At 33.7% G+C, this 22198-nt stretch overlaps 1 protein-coding gene across 2 annotated transcripts in view; it reads left to right on the top strand.

Annotated features, from left to right (window-relative positions):
• LOC149846343 (phospholipid-transporting ATPase 1-like) overlaps nucleotides 1–2373 on the top strand; it is a 34946-nt gene extending 32573 nt beyond the window's left edge. The window contains exons 7-9 of one of the 2 annotated variants that reach the window (XR_016430275.1): nucleotides 638–1096; nucleotides 1237–1535; nucleotides 2130–2373. Coding sequence is in view for 1 of the 2 variants with exons in the window: in XM_089996304.1 (XP_089852430.1) it covers nucleotides 638–1096; nucleotides 1237–1438 (661 nt within the window). In the remaining variant the exon portion in view is untranslated. Of the gene's footprint in view, nucleotides 1–637; nucleotides 1097–1236; nucleotides 1772–2129 lie in introns of those variants that run through there. The other variant, XM_089996304.1, reaches the window with a different exon arrangement.
• The last annotated feature ends 19825 nt before the right edge of the window (nucleotides 2374–22198 follow it).

Consider the following 22198-nt stretch of genomic DNA (forward strand, 5'->3'; position numbering starts at 1 on the left):
TAACATTGTCCAAGATGAAAAAACAAATTAAACTCTGTCCAGGTTGCTAGTGTTTGTCTCAGAGTTTTAAATGATCAAGGATCGAGTCAAATCACTTGACCCTTTGGATTTATCTAGTTAATTTCGCCTGTTTCACACTAAATTTCTCAGCACTTATTGATTCATATAATTATATAACTGATGACTAGTTCAATGTGGATCGTGAAAAGTTTTTGTGATCAACAAAGTATCAGTACCATATCAAGAATAATATTGCTTTCAAGCTAAATATTTAGAATAATATTAAGCAACAGTATAGACATGACTCTGGCCTCAAACTTTTTCTGTATAAAAAAATGAAATCGCTGATGCTTTAGCACTAGCAGACATGACTGGTCCCATAAACTTTTTCTGTATAAAAAAAATGAAATCGCTGATGCTTTAGCTTTATCCACAAAAATTTGTGAATTCTGCATTGATTTTGTTGAGAGTCCAAGCCAGTGTCCTTTCTTTTCTGTTGTGATTTCTCACTATTCAATATAAGGATTTATCTGCAGGCTTTGTTGGCAAAAAACTTGAACTTATGTCCATGTAACTCTAAAATTTCTCAGTTGGCATATTCAATGCAGTAATTTATATTCCATTATTGTATTCTTAGGTACATATTGTACACAGCATTTTCCACCACTTCGGCATTGACAGATTGGAGCAGTGTGTTCTATTCCGTCATCTACACCTCTCTGCCCACGATCATTGTTGGCATTTTTGACAAAGATTTGAGTCACAAGACACTGCTCCATTATCCAAAACTTTACAGGGCTGGACATAGACAAGAGAACTACAATTCGTGTCTTTTCTGGCTCACAATGATCGACACATTTTGGCAAAGTTTGGTTCTCTTCTACATCCCACTTTTCATTTACAGGGATGGGCCAATTGACATTTGGAGTATTGGAAGCCTGTGGACGATTGCAGTTGTTGTGCTTGTGAATGTTCACTTGGCTATGGATATACATCGATGGGTATTGATTACCCATGTTGCCACATGGGGTTCCATAGTTATCACATACGTTTGCCTGGTGATTCTGGACTCATTTCCCAGCTTTGCTAACTACTGGTTGGTATTACAACATATTCAATTATTACTCGGAAATCAGTTGGGAGTTAGTCCAACTCGAGTTCTGATACAGGTCTATGATTTTAAAGCTAGATTCATACAAACATTTGCTTGGGCTGAAATTCTAATCATCTTTACAGGACAATTTATCATCTTGCGAAGTCACCAACTTACTGGCTAACCATTGTACTTATAACAATTTTGGCTCTGCTCCCGCGGTTACTTCTCAAAATCCTGCAGCAGATATTTTGGCCATCAGATATTCAGATAGCCCGAGAAGCTGAAAAGTTTAGAAAACTGCCGTATCATTTGACATCTACGACGAATCAAGATCCTGCTTGATGTGTGCATTGCTTCCGCATGGGATGCCATCTGCTTATATGATTTCCATCGGTGGTCAACAGGCTCCCTTATGGGTCAAGTTGTGGATATGTTGACAGTAAGTTATGCTTTTCTTTCATAAGTTTGCATATATGCTCCTTTGTGAAACTACCAAATCAAATTAAACAAAATGTATACGTAAAAATTTTGATACTGGAAGAAGGTAAAGTTGATATCCAACTTACGGATAATACAGAAATGTAACATAATAGAAAAATATTTGGATGTCAGTGCATGTTATATTTGTTATTGCAAAAGCAATTACTTCATTAACATGGGTTTATTCTTCTACTGTTCTTTTTACGTACATATAATGAATTGTTGCAAAATGCTCCAATGAAACTAGAACATACCCTCTTGTTGATTTTTCAGAACTATGCACATTTTGATTCAAGTATGAGAATCTCTGAACCCCAAAGAGGATTATAATTATTCTCATAAGGATAATGTGACTTTTTGGATTGTCTCCGAAGGGGGCTTCATCCTGATTTATGCTATAATTTATACGTGCGCTTGGATGTTTCTTTTTCCTTTCCAGAAGTTTTTGCAAGGCAGCCTCTCTCTCTCTCTCTCTCTCTCAGCCACTAGAACAAACATTTTAGATAATTGAATTCTGTTCGGTGAGTGCTATTGCAATTTAATGATTTTGTAGGTGGGAGGTTTCAGAGTATGAACTTTTGATCAGCTGCGAAAATCATTGTAGTTCAGGAAGATGTTGGGCAGGAGTCATGAAACGTTTCAGCGGTAAAAAAATGTACCATATAGAATGATGGGAAGGCGATCGATCGGCGAAAAGATGGTGGCACTCATTTTTGTGTTTCTTGTGTATTTCTACTCACAATCCATTTGTACTTTTAATATATCAATGAATACATATAGAAAGCAGCGTTCATTCAACTACTGCAACAGCTCATGACCAAGGAAATTAACTTGAAAAGAACGGGGTTAAATCCTTGCTACCGCATGGTCAATCAGCTACTTTGTGGGACAGAACTCGTAGAACTCATGCCTGGTTGATCATTCCCCTAAAAATTTACCAATCCAAAGAAAAAAAAAGGAAAAGGTCATGAACGTTAGGCTTTTGGGCACACACACGCACACACGCGAAGCTTAGAAAAGAAAAGGCTTTGAAATTAGACAACTGTCATAGGGTCTTGCATTAAAGCTTCCACCATCCAATCACTAGAATTACAAGTTTTAAAAGGGTGTTTAGTTTTTTTTCGAGGATTTTTTTTTAGAATTCCCTGCTGATCTTAACCTTTGTTTAGCTGTGTGAAACGGTTAGATACCCATAAAATGTACAGAAAATGATTGTAGGATAAATTTGATGTGTTTTTTCAAATGCCCCACAAATTTGAAAATTTACCTGTTCAATTTTGCAGATTCTTGACTTTTTTAGAACATTTTTTCCTTTAGCACTTGTCGATTTTTATGTGTTACATCGCTACACACTCTTGTCTCGCTAAATCTCACTAAATAAAATTCACACGATTTCGTAGAAATCATGAATTTTACATAAATAGTACAAATATCGTGACTCAACTGCCAAAATCATTATAATTACTTGTGAATTTTGTCAAGAGTTTGTGTTGGTGGTTGCGAAAGTCCGTCTTCAAATGAAAATTCATAAAAAGTTCATAGAATTCATGAACTTTCACATGTTGACTTATAGTAATGCAAAATTCTGTTTTAGCGTGCGAATTTACGTGTATATGTAGGCAATTAAAGAGCAAATTTCATCAAGAATTTCACATTGGTTGTTGTGAAAGTATACTTTTGATGCAGAATTCATAAAAAGTTTGTGATATTTATGGACTTTTACAAACTATCAATTTTAAGCAATGCAAGATTTTGTTTTAGCGTGCAAATTTACATGTATATATGTGTTTGTATTCATTTTTTTGTTTGTATGCGGAAAGAGCGAAACATTTTTTTCTCTAGAACCCTAATTCTTTTTTCTGTATCTTTGCGGTGATTCCTGCGAAAGTTTTTTCGCTCAATTTTGACACTCATCGACTTCTTCGGTTAGTTTTTTCACTCTATTCTGGTGAACTTTTTGAACTTTTTAACCTTATATTTTTTAACTTTTTTCTTTTTTTTGTAGATATTAACAGTTAATAGCCTTATAGTATTTTTGTTTGGTTGTTGTTGTACATGTTTTATTAATATAACCTTATATTTTATTTAATATTTGATGCCAAATTTTGTGTTTAAGGTTTACTATGTTTAAGGTTTTTTTGCACGCACACACACACATTGAATAGGGGTTATTGTGGATTGTTGTTTTTTTGAGTGGTGGTTGTTAATTGAATGATACATTTTCTGGTAGTTGTAGGAAATTATGATGGCTTCTAAAAAGGTATGAATACTACTATAGCACTAATCAACCTATTTGAAGATCTATATTGGTCTCTAAAAATAGCAACTATAAAGAATTTGTAGTATTGATGTATGGTAAAATTGGATATGTGAAGGATTCAATGATCCTATGATATAAGTGTTTTACAAACTTAGATGACTGACATATATTGATACATGTTTTGGATGATTATGATATACAATCAATGTTATATAGTGGTGATGTTTATTTAGTTTCTAGTAAAGCTATAAGTGATAGTAAAAGTAATTGAGAAACCATTGTTTGCAAAGTTAAACAAGAAGTTGGTTACAAAGTTCCACAAGAAGCAGTCGAAAGTGATGTATAAGAAGCAGTCAAAAGTGATGTACAAGAAGCAGTTGATGAGAATCTTGTAGATAATGTACATCTATCTCAGACACATTTATGTATTGAGCTCAGTCCTTTAGAAAACATCTCATTGTCCTAAACAATTAACGATGAGAAGATCACTGCAGAGGATGTGAAACCATGTGGGTAAACCAGTGCTGGGGGTCTTAATCGCAGTAAGTTGAATGACACCCAACCTTCCAATGCAGATGATAAATCTAGGTAAAGGTTGTTGGACTTTCTAATTTATGTTTATGCTGAATGTGTTATTTTCATTGTCAATCTTGAAAGTTGAAAATATAGGAATGTTACATACATGAAAGCAAACAGAGTGATATATATGACAAATTTTGATTTAGTTTGTGTAATCAATCAGTCAAGTTGGGATAGTAATGATGATGACCACAATGGAGAATCAGATGATGATAATGATTATACCATATCGGTTGAGCAAAATAAGAAATGATAGGAGAGGACTAAGACAGTGATGATATGGAACAAATAATGACAGTTGAGAACGATGCAAAAATGATATTTGGGAAGTCAAACTCTTGGTTCTCGTTCAATGGTTTCTTATTCAATGAAGAGAAATTAAAAATAATTAAAGCGAAGACATGACGAGTTGCACAACGAAAAACTTAATGATTGTAAACAGTTCCAATGACTAACAACAAACTCAAACAATGGAGAAATTGCTTGCGGTAAAATGTTTAATGATCTTGAGCATTGTTGCGAGTTTTTGAAAGATCATGTAATCATGAATTAACTATAAAACAAAATTCATGAATAACTACAATAACATAGTCACTTCAAAGTTTACATCAATCAATGTTTGCGGTAGATGCTTTGGTTTTTCCTTAAAACATGCTTTCAGTTTCTTTTTTTGAATCTAACCGAAGTAAACCTTTATTAAGAGGCATAGTGATTGAAACAGAGCCATTTTTAAGGCTTGTTTGATGACTCATCCAAGATTAGATAGAACAAACAAACATAACATATAGAACTCATGTTTTGTATGTTTTATAACAACTGTACTAAGGCCAACGTTTATTTTACGTTGTGTGCAGACAACATGAACACACACGGATAATGGGTCAGATAACTTTGTTTTGGATCATATGACTCAATCCACCCAACCATACGAGTATTTTAACATGTTTATTATTCATTTTAGCCCTGGATATGAATCTCGGATTGGACCTCAAAACTAAAAAATGTTTAAAATTTGAGTAATTTGAGAAAAATAAGAATTGATATTTTTTATATATAAATGATTTAAGCAATGTCATATTATATCTAACTATGAAAGTTTATTAAAAAAATATCAAACCCTAAAATCAAATTAACTATAACAATCAAATTATCAAACCCTATTAAATCATAAAACATTAAAATGCAAGAAAATAAATAATAAATAAACCAAAAATCCTAAACTATAAAATTAAATAAAAAATCCTAATCAAAGAAAATAAAAAAACAATCCTAATCAAATACAAGAAAGACCCTAATCAAATTAACTATAAAAAGCCTGAATTAAAAAATTTGATTCAAAGCCTAAATCATAGAAAAAAAATTCTAATCAACTCAAAGAAAACCCTAATCAAATTAACTATAAAAGGCCCTAATTTAAAAAAATTGATTCAAAGCTGTAATAAAAGAAAATCAAATAAAAAACTCTAATAAATAAGAATTTTGATTCAAATCCCTAATCAATGAAAATCAAAATTTAAAAACCCAAATCAATAAAAAAAACCTCTAATCAATGAAAATAAAAGAACCCTAATTAATAAAAAAACACCTAAAAATGCCCTAAGACGAAGAATGAAGAACAAAAAACAAAAAACAAAAAACAAAAAACAAAAAACAAAAAAAAAAACAAAAAACAAAAAACAAAGAAAAATAATGAAAAACAAAGAGGGAGAGACAAAGAGACGAACAAAGAACGAAGAAGAGAGAAAATAAGAAAAGGGGGGAGAACAAAGAAGAAGGGGGGAAAATGAAGAAGAAGGGGAAGAAGTCTCACCATTGGCCTCACCATAAGCGCCAATGACCCCCGGCGCTGCCTCACCCCTCGCTGAGTGGTTGAGAGAGAGAGAGAGTCACGGGACCCCTCTCCTCGACCTTTTTTTTAGATAGTGTTCCCCATATCCCCGTTCTAACAGTAATAGGGGGTGAAACAAAAATTATTGAGAATTAAGGACATGATCGATGCATTTCGTGCATCCATTGTGTTCACTGCGATGTTCTATGCAATGCATGAAACATGTGATCAAACAAGCTTGATGCCCTGTGATAGGCGTGAATTGGGATGGCGCAATCACAATTCATGCATGTCGAAACAAACGTGGGGTGCGGCGGATGTGCAAAACACACGTCCATCGCATCTTAAGAACACATTTTCTATGTTCTTGTAATAACTGCAAATTTTAAATGTTAAATAAATTAATTATATGAAACTTATGGATCTTGAACCGAATTTGGACATGATCTGAAGTCTATAAGCTCGATCCAAATAATATTCAAATCTGGATCTGGATACTAATCCAAACCAATATCTGAAAATAAAATGAATCTTTTAACGGATCTGAATATTATCCAAATGAATATTTATTCAGATTCATATTTTAGGGGTATACTTGTAAAATTTTAGGTATTTAATATGAAATACTAAAAAATATAAGGTTTACTTTTGAAATTTGTATAAAAATTATCAGAATCTGACCAATGGATGACAACCTTCCTTAAACCTCCTTTTCTGGAAGTAACACCCATGGGGGGCGACACCCTATGGGCCTATAAATACCCTTCTGGGGTGGTTTATCTCTCAAGAACACTTCTCTTCCTTCAGAGCTTGTCTCTCTTCTCTCTCTTATTTTAATACCTTATCCCTGTTCCTTTCCTATTTTCTCCTTCTATTTGATCTCAGTTCCCTGTCTGCCTAGCTAGGATACCTGATGTCCACCAAAATTTTGGTCTTTTACGGTTCAATAATTGAAGTCCTATCTTTCTCAAGACAGATTTGTGATCCTACTATGGAAGCGTTGCCAAAATCCTTACATTCAATGGCGAATTTAAGAATGTATTGTAGAAGCAATGCTCAAAATTTCAAAACAAGGTATGTACCCATAGAACTCATTTGGACCTTCATATGAATTTATAAAATCTTCTAACTCTCTCCTGAACCCTTAAGATTTCTTTTATAAACCAAAGTGCTGTAATTATATCAAAATTTTCTTTCAATTATACTCCTATATAGGAGAGGTTCTGTTAAAATTTTTAAAATAACTTTTGGATTTTTCATACTAAAATAAGGAAGGTTTTGTTAAAATTTTTGAAATAATTTATGGATTTTTTAAATTAAATATGCTAGTTAATGTTCAAATTTTAGTAAATTCATAGACATTATTGCTAAAAAATAGAGCAGGTGTTGTATAAAATTTTAAATTATTTTTTGAAACTATAATCTGAAATAGGACAGGTACTTCCTAATATTTTAGAAAATCCTAAAATGGGGAAAAGAAATCTCAGAATGATTCATATGAATTTATTTGAGTTATTGTTTAATTTTTAGAATTTAATCTGATATACTATGAAGGATGCAAAATAAAATCGTAGGACCTGAGGTTTTAATACTATTTTTTCTAACATAATTGAAAATATCCAGCACTCTTATTTTCAGAGATTATGGGTTCAAAACCCTAAGTTAATTAAATAATTTTATGAGACTTGTATATAATATATATGCTATGGTTAGCATCTGTATGTAAGATTGTGGTTGATCTATGAGTGTTAACCTAGGACTCTGAAATTGTCCAAAGATCCATTCATGATTGAATATATGCTTCATATTGATAATTCATATTGTTTGTGTTTAATTGCAATTGTAGTTAATATTGTATTTGCATATTGATACATTTTTAATAGCATGAAAAGTTTTATGGGTATTGACCCAAAAGTGCAACTATTGTGAAATTTTTAGCATGTTTTATTTATTTTAAAAAATGACATGCATCGAGAATATGATCTAAAAAAGATTAAAAAAAAAATTATACTAATGATTTATAGCTTGTCACATTAAGAAATGGTAGACAAGCGAGTCAGTCAAATGTGAACCGACATCAACACCAATCTCGTAAAATTTTCAGTAGTCTTTATGAGGGGTAATTTCCAATACTAGGTAGTCTGAAAAAATTTACTTATGAGGATAAAAATCCAAGATCACGATCCCTGTGAGGATGAAAATTCAAGATTTAAGAAATCTTAAGGACAATAGATCATTTTCCTCAACCATAGTAAATTAGGGAGATTTTTGAGCTTCGCTAAAAGAAGTTGCTAGTCCAACAATGTACATGTGTTTAGCAGTTGCACTGCGACCATAGCCAATCGTAAGAATCCTTGATGAAGGTTTTTTGACTCTGGTGCTGACGTCTTTACTAGCCAATAAAAAAATGTAAAATAAAATATGTGAATGAACACCCTGGAGGTACGAACACTCATAGTGTACCGAGATAGTGGTGCCTCGGGTATTAAATAAGGATAGTCACTTAATTCTATGAAATGTTTGCTAGCATGACATTTAAGTAATTTAATTTGAAAGATAATAATATGATTCATACATATAGGATAGGCATATATAATTATCTATTTAATTAATTGCTTAAATTGATTGTATAAATAATTTTTTATTGATTATTTAGATTAAATTATTTTGATATACATAAATCATAAAGGATTATGAGATACAAGCAATTCCTTATGATCATTCAATTAATTGTAAGTATTTAGATTCATTTCAGTTAAAGAGATTTCCATGTGAAATAAAATAAAAATATGTATTGATTTCAGAAAAACACATAAAAGAGATGTGTTTTATGTAATGTCACATATGAGAAGTGTGACACATTTTTGTGTACGTGATTCTTTACATGCTAGAGACCCAATAAATGTCTTCTAGTATATATTTTGACATTAATTTGTCTCGCTTATTTTTATTTAAAAAAATTTAGGTTCGCGAAAATGAGTGGACAGATGCTACAATACACGAGGACTCAACTAAAATTTTGTTATAAATTAGGTTGATTTGAACTCTATGAGATTTTGTGTTTTTATCTTATATAAACTCTGATATTCATTCAATAGAATGGAATATTTTTGAAATGATTATTATGGTTTGGTTTTCAACTTGTGATGGGCCCGAAGATCAGAGCAGGTTTTCTATTTTAAAAATAACTTCTGCTGTATTTTTTTTTTTAAATTTGTGAAAGTTTTAAGTCTCCGAATTTTTGGGGCATTATAGTTCCACCCCCGTTACGAAAAGAACAGGGATGAGGGGAACCAATTAAAAAAAACATGAAGGACCCCCAACACTCTCTCTTCCTGCCTCTCTCTCAACCCCGACGCACTCTCTCTCTCGCTGCCTCTCCCATGACAGTCTCTCACACTGCTTCTCTCCCCCGATGTCAGAACTCCTTTCACCTACGCTCGCTGCCTCTCTCAACCCCTGACTGCTTTTCTCCCCTCACTCTCTTTGTGCTTTGGCATGTTCTCTTTGGCGAGCGATGTCCCTCTGATGATTGTTACGAGTTATTCTTTGCATGCATATCTCTCTCTGTTGCTGTAGGATTAGGGTGCTCTTCCTTCCTTTCTCTCTCCCTCATGGATATAATTAACCCTAATATGATTTCAGGGTTAGGGTTTGTTCAATCCAAATTTTTTTAGTATGCTTAGGGATTTTAGAATTTTAAATGCTATTTTTGCAATCTATTGAGTGAATGCATGATAAATCCAATAGCTACATTTTAGGTATGCTTAGATTTTAAAGATTTTGTAGCTTAAACCATGTTTTTGCATTTTTTTGAGTGAATGCATGCTAAATCAGTTATCTTTGTTTCAAATATGTTAAGATATTAGGAATTTTGTATATTAAACATTGTTTTTGCATTTTTTAGTGAATTCATGCATGTGAAATTTGTTTTTCTGTTTTAGATATGCTTAGATATTTGGGGTTTTGTAATTTAATTCCTATTTTTGCAAATTATGTGAGTGAATATATGTGAAATATGTTTTTTCTGTTTTGGATATACTTAGATGTTAGGGGTTTTGTATTTTAATCCATATTTTTGTAAATTTTGTGAAATGTTGGCTACAAAAGAATAAGCTTCTAAGGATTTTTCTTGCAACTGCTATATGATGACAAGTTAATTCTAATAATCACTATCATCAACATGATCAACTACACTGATGTGGGGTGATTTCAACGATAGTTTCAAAGGAAGCCATCTTGGCCTGTCAATGATGCCATGAGTCTTGGAGTGAATAACTATATGATATGTCTTCATTCCTTCTTTGGCTTCTTCTCCTGGGTTCCACCATGTTTCCATAATTGGACCACTAAATTGTTGGTATGGAAATCTTTATTAGCAAAACAATATAAAGTGTGTAATGTTTTTTAATAAAAGATGTGCTTCAAGGACTTATATTGTAAGCACCTTATTCTGAATTGTAGATTTATTTTTCTTAGCATACTATTGTAGTTGCTGAATGTGCATCACAATTCTCATTAGTTGTTCTAATTGGCATATGATGTTTCCACTGATCTTCTGTGTAAACTTTCATTTCACATCCATGTTTTTTGGCTAACAGCCTAAGGACATTATCCTAGGACACAATATTGGTTTATGAGTTAGTTAATCATTTCGCTTCTTGAATAATTTATAGGATATCCAGTATTGTAGTTTTTAAGTTGTTTCTGGGTGAATATTGGGAACAAGACAAACAAACATTTGAGACTTACGCCTGGGCACTTACTGTTCATTGTTAAAGCTATTATGTTATTTTCTAGTCAATATTGGGAACACAAAATAGGTTACACTTTTATGTTTTATACCTGGGCCCTTGAACATAGCAGATTATCTCCACAAAAGTTGAGCCATATCCGTTCAGCAGCCACAAGGGCATATCTTTGCATGTATATTAGTTTGGAAATCTAAGTTGCTATTTTTTGCCTTTTGAGTACATGCATAAACATGTAGTGATCAATGATGCTATTATCACATTATTTCCCCATCTTAAATTGTGAATCCAAAATGACAGATGCTGTAATGAGTGAAGTATAAGAAGTCTAGCCTGACCAGACTGAAAAAATGCAATGGAGTACATCCCAGGTAGACTTTTTATTTGACTACATGTTGGAGCTGGAATGAAATTTTCAAGGGGATTGATACACAAGGTTATGAGGGTGGTGGAGAGTCAAATAAAAGAAAAGTTTGGAGTCGAATTCACCTTGGAAAAAAAAAGTTGAAGCGTGCCAGACCTAACTTAACAATAATGAACCAAATATTAAACACTTCGGGGTTTGGATGGGGATTACAATTGAAGATGCCTATGGCAGATACTAAAATATGGATTAAATGTTGAGAAAAAACCCAACATAAAAGAATCATCAAAAACCAAAAAAATGAAGATATTATGAGCATGCTGTAGAGATTTATGGAGAATCAACTGCTACAAGCAATTATAGGTCCATCCAATCAGAAGTACCACCACCACCTCCTCTCGTCGAACATGGCATAGAGGAACTGAACTCATCATCACATGCACAAAGTGATGAGACACCCATGAGTAGCCAACTAACTAGCATGCCTTCATCTTCTAGCATGCTTTCAATTCAAGAAAAATGCAAAATTCACAGTGATAATCATATCGTGGATATGCTAGACAATATTTTTACATATGTGAAGACCATCAATGATGAATCTCCTTGCAAATTGGCAACACAATGTAATGTTATATTAAAAAGAAAGTTGAATAATGGTCAGATTACTACGAACACGTGCATGAGGGGATTAGACTTACTGATAGCCGCTAGGAATACAACTGTGTTTTGAAGCATGGATCCAGCTTGTCGGGTCGATTGGTTGAACTATAAATTGTCTCTCAATGTTTAGGTATGCATTTGCATAAATCATCACTTATGTTGATTGTTTGATGTCATCATTGTGTTAAATGTTCAATATTGTTTTCGTGCACATTAAATGAATCTTAATTGAAATTTTGCATGTTGTAACAATTTTAAATGTTCAATATACAATTTTATTGCATGATTATATATGTGTATGCAACAATATTTACTTTATAGTGATTGTGTTTGCATTCATGTTATCGCAATGTTACATGTTACTTATATATACTTCTTAGATTTTGTGCATATTATTCATGTTAAAAAGGCATTTTATATTTGTATTTGCAAAAGTATAATGACTCATTAGCAAGAACTTGTTTACTTACTCACTATGGTCGTGTTGATTACTATGTGACTTGAGAAGACCACATAAGGTAATAGTTCATGATTCTAAGCACAAAGGTAACGATTTAGTGTACGATTGTATGTTGGGTCACCGGCAAAATTGTTTTGACCTTTTACACATGAAAAAAAAACATTCATAGCATTATGCATGGCTCTTCGCAAAAGTGAATTATTGCAAGATGCCTATGATGTAGGTCTTGAAGAACAAGTTGCAATTTTTTTATTAACACTTAGTCACAATGAGCGAAATAGAGTAGTGTGGTATGTTTTTCAACACTCAAGACAAACATTTAGCAAGTATTTTAATTTGGCATTAAAAACATTACTTAACATTGAACACTGATTCATAGGCCGATACAGTGATGATACCCCAACAAAAATTATGAGAGAACTGTGATTTTACCCATATTTGAAGGTAACCGAGATTCTACACTTGTAATTAGATCATATATATATATATGTGTGTGTGTGTGTGTGTGTGTGTGTGTGTGTGTGTGTGTAGTAACTTGTCTTTATATTGCTTGGGGGCTATAGATGAAATACATATTCCTATAAATGTATCAAGGGGAGAACAAATAAGGTTTTGAAATAGAAAACAGTGGTTGTCCCAAAATATCCTTTTTATGGTAGAGTTTGACATGCGATTTCACTATGTGCTTGTTGAGTAGGAAATAGATGCAACCAATGTGAAAGTGTTGTACAATGCACTTGATTATTCTGACCAACCTCTAATAATACCTAGAGGTAAGTAAATACATATTATGTGCATAAATTATAATGATTAAGAATTTTTTAATACATGATAAATCAAATGTGTGTATGTAGGCAAATATGATCTTGCAGATTTTGAATACCCAAATATTGTTAGGTTTTTGACTCCACACAAAGGCTATCATTATCACTTGTCAGAATTTAATGCACTTGGTGCAAAACCAATTGACAAACCAGAAGAGTTATACAACCATAGACACTCCTCATTACGAATAATAGTAAAACGCGTTTTTGGTTTGCTAAAAGCGTGGTTTCCAATTTTAAAGTGCCAAATAAAATATTCACTTCCTACTCAGGTTAAAATTGTTCATGCGACATGCATAATACATAATTTTATATTAAAAAATAACCTAGATGTCGAACAATTCGCAATTGATAATGATAGTGATATCAACGTGGGTGCAATAGGAGGTGCAACAACGACAGGTGAACCAAGGTTCTAGTATCTTGATGTATTTTCATACTGGAGTGATGTACACTTTTTGAGGCTTGGGTAAGTAGTTGACATACTATTATACTCTTTCACATATTGTTGTTATATTTCTTCATTGATAACATTTTTGGATTTACGTATACTATGATACTCTTTTGCAAGAGTACATGTATTTACAACTTTATTTTGGATTGAATGACACGAATGAATGAATGACATTCTCTTGCATGATGATATTTGAATGAATGTATGTATGAGTAGGTTGATTTTTGAATGAATAAAATGAATGTATATATGAACATGTTGATTTTTGAATGAATATATTTATGAGCAGGTTGATTTTTTAATGAATAGAATGCATGCATTTATGAGCAAGTTGATTTTTGAATGAATGAAATAAATGTATGTATGAGTAGGTTGATTTTTGAATGAATGAAATGAATGTATTTAAGTGCATGTTGATTTTTTAATGAATGGAATGAATGTATTTATGAGCATATTATTTTTTGAATGAAATGAATATATGTATGAGCAAGTTGATTTTTGAATGAATGAAATGAATTTATTTATGAGAAGATTGATTTTTTAATGAATAAAATAAATGTATGTATGAGCAGATTGATTTTTGAATGAATGAAATAAATTTATTTATGAGCAGATTGTTTTTTGAATGAATAAAATGAAGGTATGTATGAACATGTTAATTTTTGAATGAATATAATGAATTTATTTATGAGCACATTTATTTTTGAATGAATGAAATGAATATATGTATGAACAAGTTAATTTTTGAATGGTTGTGTATTTGTTTTACATAAGTTTTATATTGCTTTGGCATTTAGATCTAATTCGACTTTCATGTTCAGATAAAAAATCCATGATTTTAAACATACATTCATAATTGGATTCAATATGATACCAATTATAACATTAGGATATCAAAAAAATGGTTGCATATTTGTTTTACATAAGTTTTATACTGTTTTGGTATTTTGATCCAATTTGAGATCCAAACTCGGGGCAAAAATCCATGAATTTTGACATATATTCATAATTGGATCCAATTCGAGAAAAAATATAACATTTATATATCAAAAAATATGGTTTGCATATTTGTTTTACATAAATTTAATTTTTTTCGTATTTGGATCCAATTCAAGATCCATATCTAGGGTTAAAATCCATAATAAACTTGTTAAAACATGGATAATGGTGAGCGAATTGAGTAGTATGATCCAACATGAAGTAATCCAACCCATTATCCATGTCTGTCCAAGTTGTTCACACATCGTAATCAAACAACAGACATTTGGAACATAACTTTAGTGTACGGTCAAAACAAACGTTGGACTTGGTATAATTGTTACAAAATAAACTCAATGTATGCTCTGTCTATTTTGTTCGTTCATTCTGTCCAATCCTGGACAAGCCATCAAACAAGCCCTAAGGGTATGTTTGATAGCTTGTCTAAGGTTGGACGAAATGAACAAAAAGAACGAAACAGAACATTGGTTATGTTTATTCCGTAACATTTGTTCCAAGTCCAACATTTGCTTGGACCTTACTCAAAAGCTATGTTCCAAATATCCGCTGTTTTATGACGATGTGCGAACAACTTGGACAGTCATGAATAATAGGTCAAATTACTTTATTTTGGATCGTATGACCAGATTTGTCCACCATTTTGCATGTTTTAACAAGTTTATTATGATTTTTTGCCCGAATATGGATCCAATTACAAAGTTATATCTAAAATCATGATTTTTTGCCCTGAATATGGATTTTAAATTGGATTTTTTTCCCAAATATGGTTTTTTTCTCCAAATATGGATCTTGAATTTTTTGCCTCGAATATCGATTTTTGCTCCAAATAAAGATCTCAAATTGGATTTTTGCCCCGAATATGGATCTCGAATTGAATTTTTGCCTCGAATATGGATCTTAAATTGGATTTTTGCCTCAAATATGGATATCCAATTGGATTTTGCCCCGAATATAGATTTTTGACCCAAATATGGCTATCAAATTGGTTTTTGCCCCGAATATGATTTTCAAATTGGTTTATAACAACACAAGATTGTCATCAACAACATTTAGTCTTTAGGCGGGTGGTGGAAGAAAACACATGTATTCATGTGTTTGCCCCGTATAGACTGATGCATACAAACCCTCAAAAATCTTATGGAAAGTAGTTAGCCATGTCATATTAAAATATTCTGCTATACAAGAAAAAAAGGTAAGATATGGATGCAAGTTATGTATTGTAGAACAGATTTCCAATCATTAGGAAGGCAATTCCATTGCACTCTTTAATTTTTCTTTTTAATTTCTAATGATTGGATGCTAGTTCTGCAATAACATGGCACTCTTGTCTATTGTTGAAAAGAAGAAAAACCTAACAAACGTATTCATATCCATCCGTTTAAATGGTGTGGTCATTAGGTTTCCAACATGTACAGTGGCATCTTATCTCAATACATACTTGAGTTGTCTAATCAACAAAGGGGTCCAAGCCCACTCCAGCCTCCCAAATTAAGCTTGCCGAATCTGCAGTCTGCAAATTGATCCACAATGCAGCACTACCAACAACAATAAGCAGATCACTATAACACCAAAACACAAACAAATGGAAGAAGTGATGCAACCAATAGTATTGTTAGTTTTGACTTTGAAGGATACCATCTCAAGAAAACAATGACTACTCAAGTACACACAAATACGAGTCCCTTGACTCCTCTATGAATTATTCTGATCAAGTACACACAAATACGATTTAGATCTGATGATGACTAGGAATAGTTTTCAAAGTTTAAAACAAAAGTTTATCAAAGAAAGTTAAAGAAGACAACGAAGAGGAGAATAAAAAGGAAAAGAAAATGAAGAGGTAGAAGCATTTCATCCTATTTTCCATGTCACTATATGCCATAGAGAGAGAGAGAGACTCAAAATTGTTTGGTGGATTTATCTAACTCCAATTAAGCAATTCACCAGATTTTTTCCACTCCATTATGAATCGCAAAGAAAAAACAAACATCAAAAAAGACAAATTTTAATACAAAACTGAACTGGTCGGTTGTTGCTATGCCAGAAGATGAAAGCCTGATGGGTGCCAAAGGGGCCAAACTGCTATTTTCAGTGATAAGATCAACACCTCAACAATTTGAGACCAAAAATATCACTAGACAACATATCTCTGACATCTGATAAGACTGACAAATGTTTTTGCCATAAAAGGGACACAATGGCCAAGGCCTATTTAGGATCTACATGCTAATGTCACATGATGACAATCATGAAGCATGGATAAGGGGGCATGAAAGAATCTTAGCTTAGAAGTATCTCAAATATGTCTAACAAATATTGGCATGTATTCTAGTTAGTACCCAAATCAGTTACCAACTAAGAACCTAACTGATAGGTTCATAGAAACACTTTCTTAATAAAGAAAAGCAATGTCGGCCATGATCCTGAATATACTTGTAATACATTTCAGTCAAACAATATATTGATGCTATGTAAACAGGGTAATTAGCTGTCATATATGGTGCCAAGTGCTGACTAAATATGAATTATCTGTAGAAGCAAACTATTGTACAACCTCAACACTTTTAGCATAAAATCCGTAATTTCAAGAACTCACTTAAGATAATAATCAATTGCTAGCAGAAGGTGCATGAAACCCGACAACCATGATTACCACAAGAGAATCAAGGAGACATGATCAATTACAAACATTACTAAAGAAAAACAAGAATTACAGGGAAATAGCTCTGAAAATCGATGGCAGAACTGCTTTAGCAAGGTGATTATTGGTCAAAGTTCAACCTCCAAGAACAACTTCAGCTCTGCATTATGAGCTTTATTGGAGACCGCCCTTAACTGGACAACCTACAAAATGATAACAAAAATTACCTCAAGAAAAATATCCTCAGGCTTGCCTTAGAACACGCACACATGTATATATATTACTATGTCACATGGGTGCGGGTGCGGGTGCGGCGCAATTTCAAAAATTTTGGACACGGGGACTCGGCTATATATATATTAAAATATATATATATATATAAGACTCGGTCAAAGTTGTGCCCATTAGGGGACAGGTGATGAGTTGTGAAGGCATTCTGTACACTTTCTTCATACAAGAATAATTCACTTTTGGGCACTTTCTTCATACACTGTAATAATTCACTTTCTTCGTACAGGAAAAAACCACAAAAACTTGAGTTGTGCCCATTCTGTACTTAAAACTTGAAAGTGTACAGGTTTTTTAGTTGTGATGGGTTTTTTTCCTTACAGCTGTAGCCCAGAAAATTTTAAAAAAAAATTTCAAAAATTTTTTTTTTTCCAAAAAATGAACCAAAATGACCCTGGGTGCGTTGACCACACCCAGAGTTGGGTTGACCGAATCCGAGCCGCACCCGTGTCCGCACCCGTGTCGGTGCATGTCGACGCGGGTGCGGCGACCTTGGAGCCGAGTCCGTGTGACATAGATATATTATAATGTTAGTCGCACCCCTGCACCCATGTGACATAACTCTAAAGTGTCTCAATCTAAACTGGATATGAAAGGGTAACTATAAAATGAAAAACTTTTCATGTAGTTACGAGTCTCTTCTTGTAGAAGAGAATAGTTGGTCCTAAAGCAAACATCAAATTTCAACAGTTCTTGAAGAAGAGCAAAAAATACTTTATGAAAATGAACCTCTACATAAAGTTATTCTAAAGAAACGGTACTATAAAGTAATGCGAGGGAGAAGTTTTTCCAATCTGAAGTTAAGTTGCAAGTGCCACTAAGAAGAGGGTTCGTGCAATCTGCTCTTGTTTACATATTCAATAGTCAAAGCTACTATTGGTATGTAGTAGCAAACTAATGCCTAACAATCTGAAAAAGGAAACCACATATTATACTAAACAAGATTTTTTAGCCAGTTACACATGAATTCAATCAAGAGTAAAGACTATATGCAATTAATCATGAAAGAAAATACTCGACTAAAGTATCAACTCTTAAGCTATACACACATGGAAGAACAGACCAAGGACATAAGAGAACTAAAATAATTTATCGAATTTGCAATTGTCTTCCAACCTAAAAACACCAATATTTAATCCTAAACACCAAAAGTATATTGAGTTAGCTCTCATTATCCTTCCTACAACCCAAAATACCTTAATTAGTATCCGGTAGTAGGTATCTAAAAAGAAACTGCAAAACCTTCCTAAACTGAACTCAAATATTATAATACAAACATATGTCACACATATATGAGTGCTATTAGGTGCCATGACATGAGTATCATTGGTATCATGGTTGCTTTTCAAAATAAGAGTTTGAGGGTGAGGGTGGCACAACATGAGTATGGTAACATGGTTGTTTTTTAAAAAAAGAGCATAAAGGTGTTGCAAAAGAACTACGCTAAGGGGTTCAAAGAATACATACTGATCGCGAGGAAATTTTAAGACTCAAAGGCGATGCTTTGTTCAATGACTGAATTGTAGCAGAAAGCCACCCCTATTCGATTTGAAGTCTTCCCCTCCTACAATACCAATAATATGTGCTTAAGAAACATAGTTACAAGTAAGCAAATAGGAGAAGCATAGTGAAATGAGTCTGACTACTAAACCAATGAAGTTTCATACATATTTAATTTGTTCTAGCATGTATTCACAAGGGGATATATCTGTTCTTTTTGAAAAATGCCTATTGATGGTATCAAGTTTGTAACCACAAAACTATGTAAGCTAGAATCACGGGAAGTCCAAAGTAGGATAAATGCAGTATTAAGAACGATGACTTGGTTAAGTAACGTACCACATGTGTGCCTTACACTGATCTAAACTGTTAAACACAATAGATTCATTCTCATGATAAACCCCAAGAAATTCATCACAAATCCAAAAAATAGAACTCCTATTCTTTTAAAGAAAATTTGTATCATAAAAACCCTAGATCGACAAACTTTAAAGAGCTCTCCATCTCACGCATCACACCACAAACAAAAATGCATACTCATAAACCATGTAATCGGTGTTGATGAAGGGATCATTGACGACAATAAGCTCGACACACGAGAGATGAGACGCCTGATCCTTCTGAACCCTATATTTCAACAATCCTTTCATCGATCGATCCATCCATCATTTCTCAACAAAAATACGAACCTCGTTGGCACATATTGGAACTCAATAAGAGGAGAGGGTTCAGGCAGAATGAGTAGCGATCTTCCGGCGCCACCACCCAACACACAACCAGAGAGAAAGAGAGAGGGTTTCTTCTGAAATCCACTCAGCACCACCACCCAACCAACCTTGTCGGCATTGGTGCCCCTCCAAAGAGCGAACCCACCACGGTCGGTCGGACGATCAAGCCGCGATCTTCCGGCGAGGTTGGTTGGCTGGTGGTAAGGTGGAGAGAGAGAGAGAGAGAGAGAGAGAGAGAGAGAGAGAGAGAGAGAGAGACGCATCGACGGGAGCAGCACGCCCATCAATGTTTTTTTTATGTTCCTTTCATTGTTGTTCCTTTTGTAACAGGAGCGAGGTGGATCAAAAATTACACATGCGGTGGACGTGAAACGTTGTCCACCACGTCCAATGTTTGTTGGAAATCATGTTCTCGACCACGCACGAGATGAGCCACCAAACATAACCTTATAGCTTGTTCAGGGCTTAACGAAATGAACAAAAAGAACAAAACAAAACATTGATTTTGTTCCTTCCGTAATAACTATTCTAAGTCCAACGTTTGTTTGGACCATACTCAAATGGTATGTTCCAAATGTCCATTGTTTGATGATGATGTGCGGAGAACTTGAACCGTCATGGATAATTGGTCAAATTTCTTTGTTTTGGATTGTATGACCCGATTCATCCACTATTTTACATGTTTTAACAAGTTTATTATGGTTTTTTGCCCGGATATGGATCCAATTACAAAATTATATCTAAAATCATGAATTTTTGCCCTGAATATGGATTTGAAATTGGATTTTTGCCCCACATATGGATCTCGAATGGGATTTTTGCCCCGAATATGGATTTTTACTCCAAATAAGGATCTCAAATTAGATTTTTACTCCAAATAAGGATCTCAAATTAGATTTTTGCCCCAAATACTGCAAAGGATGGCATAAACAAAGAAGTTTCAATCCATTGCAGGGGAAAAAGACACCCAAATCTTTTATTATATGCAAGCTTTCCAATCAATAGCACACCCTAAGAGGACTTTGCTCATAAGAAATTCAACTATTTCCTTACAGGGGAATGGCCAATAACAAAATACTGCGAAGGGTGGCATAAAGGAAGAGAAGTTCCTTCTTGCAAACACAATGTTTGTACCTCAGAAGTGAGTAACATCAATTAATCAAAATATTACACGAAACTGTCCAAGCCCCCAAGACTGAAATCTTGAAAATACGGAACCAGAAATTCAAAGATGAAACATCCTGTAATAAACATTTTTCTACAGATTAAAACTACAGGCTTGATGACTTTCCTCTAGAAATGATCGACCTAAAGCCACTTAATAGAAACCCATCTCTTCAAAAGCGCTAGACCAAATAGCTCTTTAGCTTCTATATCTGAAGGAGCAGTCATTTCTGTAGTTGAGTGTGGTCTTAGCTTTCTGTGAGGTAAAATAAGATCCAGACAACAGAAAGACAGAATAAGGCAGCAGACCACAACAAGAAAGTCCTGAACGCATAATTCACAAACAGGATAATGACGGATTCACAAAGTTTTAACTGCTAGTGCATAATGGCTTCTAGTTCACTATGAAGGTAGAAATCTTGCAAGAGATGGAACATAGCACATGCCTCTAAGGTCAGCAATCCACTACTGAAGAATATGAAGGAAGTCAGTCCAAACATCTTTCTGAGTTTATTTGTTTCCCGGCACTCAGCAACAGGCTGCACATCAGTGCAAGTCTCCCTAGACTTGAAGACACATCAACCAGCAACAGCTTCTCCAGAAGGAAAACCAAAAAGACGACAGTATTTCCTACTCTAAAGCACTCCAACTCTTGAAATTTCAGCATGGATTGAATCATTGAAACATGAAACCAGATAATCTGCCAAAATCCACAACAAATCCACACAAATAAATAAATAAATAAATAAATAAATAAATATATATATATATATAGTTAAGGAAAGAAAACGACCGATCTAAAACACGCAAAAATCAGAAAATAAACCGCAAGGAAAGATGCAAAACCACGAGAATCAGCCCACGATTCACCAAAAATTCATCGAAATCCTGGCAAAATCAGGCATCTAAAGGCGAATCCACAAAAACGCAGCACCTAGGAAGGATTTCCGGAAAGAGCGAACCGTCGATCCAAGAGATATGCACCCTCCGATCGGCGTCAAACACCGAACCGAAAGCCGATCTGTGACCTCCTGCAGGACTCTGGAGGAGAACGGAGCTCACAGAAGGTGAATAGGGCGCCCGTTGAGTGTCAGCGCTCCGGAGGAGAGAGAGTACTTTTCC

The sequence above is a fragment of the Nuphar pumila genome, chromosome 2 (genome assembly GCF_984573655.1).
Source record: "Nuphar pumila chromosome 2, dmNupPumi1.hap1.1, whole genome shotgun sequence".
Classification (NCBI taxonomy): Eukaryota; Viridiplantae; Streptophyta; class Magnoliopsida; order Nymphaeales; family Nymphaeaceae; genus Nuphar; species Nuphar pumila.